This window comes from Labeo rohita, chromosome 10 (genome assembly GCF_022985175.1).
Source record: "Labeo rohita strain BAU-BD-2019 chromosome 10, IGBB_LRoh.1.0, whole genome shotgun sequence".
Classification (NCBI taxonomy): domain Eukaryota; kingdom Metazoa; phylum Chordata; class Actinopteri; order Cypriniformes; family Cyprinidae; genus Labeo; species Labeo rohita.
Window position 1 is genome coordinate 30,505,387 of NC_066878.1, and position 9,648 is coordinate 30,515,034.

At 34.7% G+C, this 9,648-nt stretch overlaps 1 protein-coding gene across 1 annotated transcript; it reads left to right on the plus strand.

Moving 5' to 3' along the window:
• The first annotated feature begins 589 nt into the window (after positions 1-589).
• On the plus strand, positions 590-8,394 carry acads (acyl-CoA dehydrogenase short chain). Its single transcript, XM_051120255.1, has 10 exons — positions 590-658; positions 1,583-1,746; positions 1,839-1,988; positions 3,413-3,524; positions 3,752-3,903; positions 4,103-4,273; positions 6,297-6,434; positions 6,569-6,664; positions 7,687-7,743; positions 7,836-8,394. The coding sequence occupies exons 1-10, from the start codon at positions 631-633 to the stop codon at positions 7,986-7,988; spliced, it is 1,221 nt and encodes a 406-aa protein (XP_050976212.1). The 5' UTR covers positions 590-630; the 3' UTR covers positions 7,989-8,394.
• Positions 8,395-9,648: the final 1,254 nt, after the last annotated feature.

Consider the following 9,648-nt stretch of genomic DNA (forward strand, 5'->3'; position numbering starts at 1 on the left):
AGATCTTCCGAGCGTGAATCATTTTATTCAAATCGGGACTTCGGTGCGGGTTCGCGAATCATTTGATTCAAATCGCCACTTCGAGCGCGTATCGTGAATCATTGATTCAGATCAGGTCTTCGGTGCATATCGCGAATATTTTTTTCTGATTTATTTTTTATACACAATATACACAATTAGAAATCCCTTAAGAAAATTAAAAATTAACTATGTTTTTATTATAGTAAAAAGTGCAGTAAGCATGTTTGCTTGTTTGTTTGTTTTGTATAACCACAGTTTTAGTCTTTTTAGTGTCAAGGTGCCTGCTGTAGAATTTAGTCGGGACGCTAGGGATGCTATCCCTACCAATATCCACTAATAAATTGTCCCTAGCAATAATTTTGATCAAACAATGAAATGTCTCTTGTTTGCTGTTATGTCCCCACCGATGCCAAAATCAAACCTACATCACTGAAGTGAGACGAAATGAATATAAATTAATTTAATAATACAAAATTAAAATGTATATTTATTATTTTAAACAACAAAAAAAAATCGAACAAAATAAAACGTCAGCGTTACATCATGATCACATGACCTGACCGCTCGCACACCGCTTCCTGTTGCAAAAGCAGATACATCAGAGCCAAGATGGCGGCGCTTTTCAAAGCACGGAGAGGTCAGTAGTGTTACTGATTATTACTATATGTTTACACCAGTATCACTCGCAGCTCATGAGCGACACTGTGTGCATACAATATTCCGCTGGATGCATCTGCAGCTAGTTTATTAAAGGGACCAATTCAGAGTGATTCTAATCACATAAAGTGCACAAACTGTTGTACGACTGTCTAAATCACTGGTGGTAACTGAATAAATATTAACGTAGAACATAATAATTTCCGTGATATGATGCTGTTTCGGCTACATCTGAAGTTAAGGCCATTAATAAACCAGACAATGAATAGAATAAGAATAATCACATGCTTAGTTGCCTTATTAAAATTAACTTGTAATGGATTTCCCGTGATTAGGCATGAACACATTAACGTTAAACTTCATATGAAATGTTAGTTTGACGTGTTTGTGTTGTTTTGGATAATTTTTGGTGATATATGGGGTTAATCTCTACCCTGACAGCTGACTGTTTCATTCAAAACAAATGTCACTTAGGGTGAACAGTCAAACTGCAGCTGGTTTTTAAAGGAAATACAGGCGTTATGCATTGAATGTTGTTCTGTCTAACTATTTATGCATATACAGACACATTTAAGCACATTTATACAATTTTAATGCACGTATAGCTATTTTTGATAGCTCGAAAGCTCACGGTGACCTTTTACCTACTTTTACTCTGCTGCTTCTGCGCTTGCGCATTAACACATCTTTCACAAGTAATGATTATGTATATGATTTTATAAGATTATGATTTATTGTTGCAATATATGCAGTTTTTATTGCCATGTATCTAAGATTTCTCTGCTTTATCATTAACTTATTTTTGCTGAATCACATTTATGTTGCAGTTTTGTTTTATTATTATTCATTTAGTAAGTATATACAGTATACATGCCAATATCATGTTGTTTTCTGTATTTATCAGCTCTGGGCATGGCAGTAGGCCATAGCGTTCGCTGTTTGACCCAGCTTGCGGAGTTGCCAGAGTTGCACCAGATGATGAGGCAGACATGTAAGGATTACGCTCAAAAAGAACTTGCACCAATCGCTGCTCAGCTGGACAAAGATCACAAGTTTCCAGCCAAGCAGGTAAAAGGACATCAGCCATGGAGCTCCACAGTAGTCACAGTCTCTTGATTAGAGCATATGAGGATGATTGTAGTTGATTTTCACCGTTGTAGGTAAAAGAATTGGGAGCGATGGGTGTCATGGCTGTAGAGGTACCGGAGAGTCTGGGAGGAGCTGGGATGGATTATCTCGCATACTGTCTGGCCGTGGAAGAGCTCAGTAGAGGATGTGCATCAACCGGAGTCATCGTCAGTGTGAATAATGTGAGTCGCCTTTTATTCTGTGGTCCACTGAGTTCTGTTTAAGTGCACATTTAAAAGTTCAATCTGTATTTAAGTAAATTCTTAAACAGTGTACTAAGAACTTATGCAATTATTAGCAAAAAATATATTTTCAGATATACAGTTGAAGTCAAAAGTTTACATACACCTTGCAGAATCTGCAAAATGTTAATTATTTTACCAAAATAAGAAGGATCATACAAAATGCTTGTTATTTTTATTTAGTACTGACCTGAATAAGATATTTCACATTAAGGATGTTTACATATAGTCCACAAGAGACAGTAAAAATAGTTGAATTTATGAAAATGACCCTGTTCAAAAGTTTACATCCACTTGATACTGATACTCAATACTGTGTTGTTACATGAATGATCCACAGCTGTGTTTTTTCTTTAGTTATAGTTGTTGATGAGTTATTGGTCCTGGACAGTTAAACTGTCTGCTGTTCTTCAGAAAAACCCTTCAGGTCCCACAAATTCTTTGGTTTTTTAGTGTTTTTGTGTATTTGAACCCTTTCCAACAATGACTGTGTGATTTCGAGATCCATCTTTTCACACTAAGGACAACTGAGGGACTCATATGTAACTATTACAGAAGGTTTAAACACTCACTGATGCTCCAGAAGGAAACACGTTGCATTAAGAGCTGGGGGGTGTAAACGTTTTGATTTTGCAGATCAGGGTAAATTTCACTTATTTCGTCTTCTGGGAAACATGCAAGTATCTTCTGTAGCTTCTGAAGGGCAGTACTAAAAAATATGAAAAAAATATGATATTTAGGCAAAATAAGAAAAAATGTACACATCTTCAGTCCGTTCAAAAGTTTTCAGCCCCCAGCTCTTAATGTATTGTTTTTCCTTGTGGAGCATCAGTGAGCGTTTGTATCTCCTGTAATAGTTGCATATGAGTCCCTCAGTTGTCCTCAGTGTGAAAAGATGGATCTCAGAATCACACAGTCATTGTTGGAAAGGGTTCAAATACACAAAAATGCTGAAACACCAAAGAATTTGTGGGACCTGAAGGATTATTCTGAAGAACAGCAGGCAGTTTAACTGTTCAGGACAAACAAGGGACTTATGAACAACTCTCACTAAACAACGAAACACAGCTGTGGATCATTCAGGTAACAACACAGTATTAATAATCAAGTATATGGAAACTTTTGAACGGGGTCATTTTTATGAATTCAACTTTTATTTTCTCTTGTGGACGATATGTATATTTTATGAGAAATATCTTATTCAGGTCAGTACTAAATAAAAAAAAAAAACATGCATTTTGTATGATCCCTCTTATTTTGGTAAAATAATTAACATTTTGCAGATTCTGCAAGATGTATGTACAATTTTGACTTCAATTGTATATATATTTACTTCTGCATGTGACCGGATTGCTGTTTTATAGTCATTGTACCTGGGTCCAATTCTGAAGTTTGGCACAGAAGAACAGAAAAAGCAGTGGATTACGCCTTTCACCACGGGGGAGAAAGTTGGCTGTTTCGCTTTGAGTGAGCCAGGTAAACACAGCTGCTTTTCCATGAGCTCTGTCTGCTTTCTAAACGCAGTTGCAGTTGGTCGTCCTCCACCATACACCACCACCAATTGTGAAGCCTTATATTGAAATGATTTCATATGTCTATAGATCCATAGAGTTGCACATATTTGCACTAACATCAGTGAGAGCTTGTTTTCACCTTTGTGTGTTATGAAATGTTGTGCTGAAGACTTGCTTGTTGCTATAAAGGAAATGGAAGCGATGCAGGTGCGGCGTCAACGCTGGCACGGCAGGAGGGAGACGAGTGGGTTTTGAACGGAACCAAAGCCTGGATAACCAACTGCTGGGATGCTTCCGCCACCGTCGTTTTCGCCACAACAGACAAAAGCCTAAAACACAAGGTTTGAATCAACTGATTTGAAAAAGATTTATTAGGCAGTGTAATTGTAATTAATGTTTTTTTTTTTTTCATAAAAATGTTAAGAGCTGAAATTGATTTGATTTTATGTATTCACAGAGTGAACAGGGATTTTTAAAAAAAATAAGAGTTACATTATACAGTTATTTATTTCATGTTGTTTTATTTTATATGAAAATCAGGGAATTAGTGCCTTCCTAGTGCCGATGCCTCATCCGGGGTTGTCTTTAGGCAAGAAAGAAGACAAACTGGGAATTCGAGCTTCATCGACTGCCAATATCATTCTGGAAGACTGCCGCATCCCACTCGGCAACATGCTGGGAGACCGAGGAATGGGCTTTAAGATTGCAATGGTATGATTTATTATGTCCCTAGATTGTGTCTATAAAGTTTCAGCTCAATATACCCCACAGATCATTTATTATATAATGCACATTTTGAAAGGAAACATGCAGTTTTCATGCATGTTTCTTTAAATGCAAATGCAAAACACCCCCTTTTCAAGAATAGGACTTTGCCTTCACAGCTCATAATTCAGATACTCTGCTAAAAAACATTCGTTTGGAGTTGATTATCATGTCTATCGTGCTGAAATCATGCGTTTTAAACCATATTATTTTAAACTTCTGAAATGCGATTTTCTAAGCGCACACATCCAAAGCATGCACACAGAAGGCAGCTGTCACACGCCATGTGATTGCTAAATTTCTCTTTCATGTCTTATTACACTTAAACTGTCAAATACACACAAGTTTATGTTCAAAACGCAAACAGTCGTTTCTGTGAAGGTAAACAGCTGGGAAAGAAATTGCATGTTTATATTAGATCCGTGTGGCAGCAGCGTAATATACAGTAAATAAATCAATAAATCCACTGCTCTCTTGTCTCCTCTGAGGCTGGGACTCTAAATAGTGTTTGTTGCCCGTCTGAACAGTTAGCATGCTTTGTTTGAACTTTTGCCATGGCATAAGAACTGCTACACCGTTGTCACTTGCGAAAGCACAGTGGTGTCGCCGTGGGTGAAAATGTACAGATTAAGGGGCAGTAAGATCCAATGATGTGCTCGTTTTTTTCACATGCTTGCAGAAAAAGGCTTACCAAAACAGGGTTACTAGGTTGTCCTTTTTCATGTTTTCTGGGTTGGCAGATGCACCGGGGACCCGATTAGAGCACTTAAGGTGAGATACTGCAAGTGAATAGGGTAAAATAGTTATCACCTTAATGATAGAATAAATAGTTATCACCTTACTTACCTAGTTGATTGATTACATTGATAATTGCAAACATTTTTTTTAAATGTTAGGTTTAAATATGCAAATGAGGCATTATTTAATGAAATATGCGCTAATATGCATACATTTCTAGTACAAAAATCTAAACACTAGATAAAATCAGTTTCAAAATTCTTGTATAATTTTTTTTTTGTTTGACATATTAGAGTCAAATGTTCTTAGAAGGAATTTCGAATCTCATTTTGTTACTCCATAATTGTGTAAAAACTTAGAACAGAAAGAAAACAATATATTTGTAACAGTTTTTTGGGAAATAAAATGCTGTATGAAATCAAGCAAATTATATATGTACAAATCCCTCTGTAAAAACCTACAGGATATAGACAGGAATAAAAATGTAAAGCTTGGTGTGTGTAAGTGGAGATTTATGGCTCAGTGTAGAAGAAAAAAAAACTCATTTTGAGAAAACGGCCTTTAAAAATATGTATTGCAATTGAAATCTATTGACACACATAGATAAAATGCTATAAATGAAAAAGTCTTTTGGATATTTTCTTTCCACTAGTCTGAAAAACCACTTTATGAAAAAACAAAAAGCCCAAAATCTTAAACTTGACAGGTGCATGAAAAAACTGTGTTTTTGCCTGTGTTTTGGTCTGTGTGACTCCGCTCACTGACAGTTTACCCAATAGTAATTTGAGACCCTGGGTTGCCAGTTGTTGGGAAAAAACAGTGAATTGCAACTATGGAAGCCAGAAAATGAACTGGGACAGAGATTGCAGATTCTACCCAATCTAAAAAGCTTTGGCATCCGTCTAAAAACCTCTATGACCAGAGGCATATGAAAATGCGGATAAATCAGCTCATCAACTTATAGTGTAAGGCTCATCCTCAATCTGGCAACCCGTGTGAGATGGAAAAACCCTCTTCAATATATTGAATTTGGACCGCAGTACCATTTCAACTGCTAGCCATCAATATTACATTTATGCTTTTTCTCATGCCAGTGTTTTTCTCATATATCTATAAAATGATTCATTCAAACTCAGTTACTGTACACAAAACCGTTTCATTCTCGTCAAGTTTTAAAACTAAAGCTCTCATTGCATTTTGTGATCTAAGGCAGTTGTTTTTCATCCAACAGCAAACTCTAGACAGCGGGCGGCTTGGTATTGCAGCACAGGCTCTTGGTATTGCTCAGGCGGCGCTGGACTGCGCGGCTGATTACGCTCATAAAAGAACAGCTTTCGGCGCTCCGATTGGAAAGCTGCAGGCGATACAGGTGATATACTGACTATAACTCACTATAAACTCTTCCTGTGTGACATTCAGAGGGAAAGCAGAAAGCTTTAGTGTTTTCATCTTTTATCCGGGATGATTCAGCTGCTGACATTTCTCTATAAATGTCTCTTTCAGTTTAAACTGGCAGACATGGCCTTGGCCATAGAGAGCGCTCGACTTCTCACATGGAAAGCTGCAATGCTGAGAGACGCAAAGAAACCTTTCACTAAGGTAAGTCTGTTTTCTTATACTAACAATGAATAGATGTGGATATATGGCATATATGGACTCTTTTAGCACGGTAGCAACTACATACACTACCGGTCAAAAGTTTTTGAACAGTAAGATTTTTAATGTTTTTTTAAAAAGTCTCTTCTGCTCGCAAAGCCTGCATTTATTTGATTCAAAGAACAGCAAAAACAGTACAAAAAATTAAATATTTTTACTATTTAAAATGTAATTAATTCCTGTGATTTCAAAGCTGAATTTTTAGCATCATTACTCCAGTCACATGATCCTTCAGAAATCATTCTAATATTCTGATTTCTTATTATTATGTTGAAAACAGCTGAGTAGATTTATTCAGGTTTCTTTGATGAATAGAAAGTTCAGAAGAACAGCATTTATCCGAAATAGAAATCTTTTGAACATTATAAATGTATTTATCACCATTTATCATCACTTTTGATCAATTTAAAGCATCCTTGCTAAATAAAAGTATTCATTTCTATAAAATACAATTATATTACAATACAAATTACTGATTTCAAGCTTTTGAATTGTATAGCGTATAATGTTACAAAAGCTTTTTATTTCATAATAATAATGCTGATCTTTGGATCTGTCTGTTCATCAAAGAATCCTGACAATAAATTACTCAACTTTTTAAAATATTGATAATAATAACTGATAATTTCTTGAACAGCAAATCAGCATATTAGAATGATTTCTGAATGATCATGTGACAATGAAGACTGGAGTGATGATGCTAAAAATTTAGATTTGATCACAGCAATAAATTATATTTTAAAATATATTCTGATAGAAAACAGTTATTTTAAATAGTCAGAATATTTTAGAATTTTACTGTTTTTGCTGTACTTTGGATCAAATAAATGCAGGATTGGTGAGCAGAACAGACTTTAAAAAAAAACAAAACATGTAAAATCTTACTGTTTAAAAACATTTGACTGGTAGTGTAACCTAGTAGTCCCTGCTCAAACTCTTGATTTGTGTGTGTGTTTGTTCTGCAGGAAGCTGCTATGGCTAAACTGGCTGCATCTGAGGCTGCTACATTTGTCTCCCACCAGGTATTCATATATAAATCTTAATGGTAGATGTTTTATTTCTAAAGCAAGAAATGCACCCACTAAGATGAGTGTTTTTTTTTTTTTAAATGAAGGCCATTCAGGTGCTGGGCGGGATGGGTTACGTCACAGACATGCCTGCTGAGAGACACTACCGCGACGCCCGCATCACAGAGATCTATGAAGGCACCAGCGAGATCCAGAGATTAGTCATCGCCAACAACATTCTCAAAGAATATCAGCAGTAGAAGAGCTGACGTTCACTGACTGTGTCTGGATTGCCTGATCACAGATCTCAGGACTGTATTACTGTGACCGGCCACTGAAGATGTATTAATGTTGCTCTGTCACAGATTGAGTGACACAAGACTGTTTGAAGTGCCGCTTTTTCTCATTTGTGCCACAAGAGTGCAGTAGAGAGTCTGGATCTTTTGCCTTTATGTCAGACTGTAAGGACTAATTTTCACTGGGAATTTAAATGCATATCTGATTGTACATAATGAATCGTATGTATTTGTTATGCATTTTAAAATAAATAATGATATCACATTTTAATAGTACAATTTATTTCATTTGTTTTACTGTAACACACCTTATTGTAATTCCAAGATTCCGTAGCAGCAAAAGTTTTGATGATATAGTTTGGTTTTGGTTAGAGGGAAATTGTTCATGGAAAACAGCGGATTTTCAACTGCTTGCATACACTGGTACACGTTTCAGTTGTTTCTTTGACCAGAATATGCTGCAAACTTAAATAATACAATGCTGAAATAATTAACAATTTTAAGTGGGCTCCAGAAGTCTTGAGATCGCAAGTAAAAATGCTTCTGTTTTGTCTAATTTAATTTAAAGAAATGCATGCCAATTGTGTGAAAATGTAACTAAAAATGTCTTAAGTTTGATTAATGACCTAGAAAAAGGCAGAATATGAAATATTGTGTATTTATTTTTAATCATATCTGTTTCATGTTTTCATTATCATAAAATGGGTTGTTTCCAGATTTAAGTAAACATTTTTGTATACATACTACCAGTCAAAAGTTTTTGAACAGTAAGATTAAGATTTTTTTTTTTTTTTTTTTTAAGAAAAAAAATACAGGCTGCTCACCAAGCCTGTATTTATTTTACCCAAAGTACAGCAAAAATTTTGAAATATTTTTACTATTTAAAATAACTGTTTTCTATTTTAATATATTTTAAAATGCAATTTAGTCCTGTGATTTCAAAGCTAAATTTTTAGCATCATTACTCCAGTCACATGATCCTTCAGAAATCATTCTAATATTCTGATGTGCTGCTCAAAAAACATTTATTATTATTATGTTGAAAACAGCAGAGTAGAATTTTTTTCAGGTTTCTTTAATGAATAGAAAGTTTAGAAGAACAGCATTCATCTAAAATTGAAATCTTTTGTAACATTATATTTAAGTATTAATTTCTATTAATTAAGTATTACTCCAAGGTTTTGAATGGTATAGAGTATGTTTAATGTATAGTGTAGAGTTTTTTATTTTAGAAAAATGCTGATCTTTGGATCTTTCTATTTTTCACAAAATCCTCAATTGTTTTAAATCCTCAATTGTTTTAAATATTGATAATAATAATAATAATAATAATAATGTTTCTTGAACTGCAAATCAGCATATTAGAATGATTTCTGAAGGATCATGTGACACTGAAGAGTAATGATGCTGTAAATTTAGCTTTGATTACGGGAATAAATTACATTTTTAAATATATTCAAATAGAAAGTTTTAAACAGTAAAAATATTTCACAGTATTACTGCTTTAGCTGTACTTTGGACCAATTAAATGCAGGCTTGATGACCAGAAGAGACTTCTTTAAAGAAACATTAATAATCTTACTGTTCAAAAACTTTTGACTGGTAGTGTAGTTCTAAAATTAAA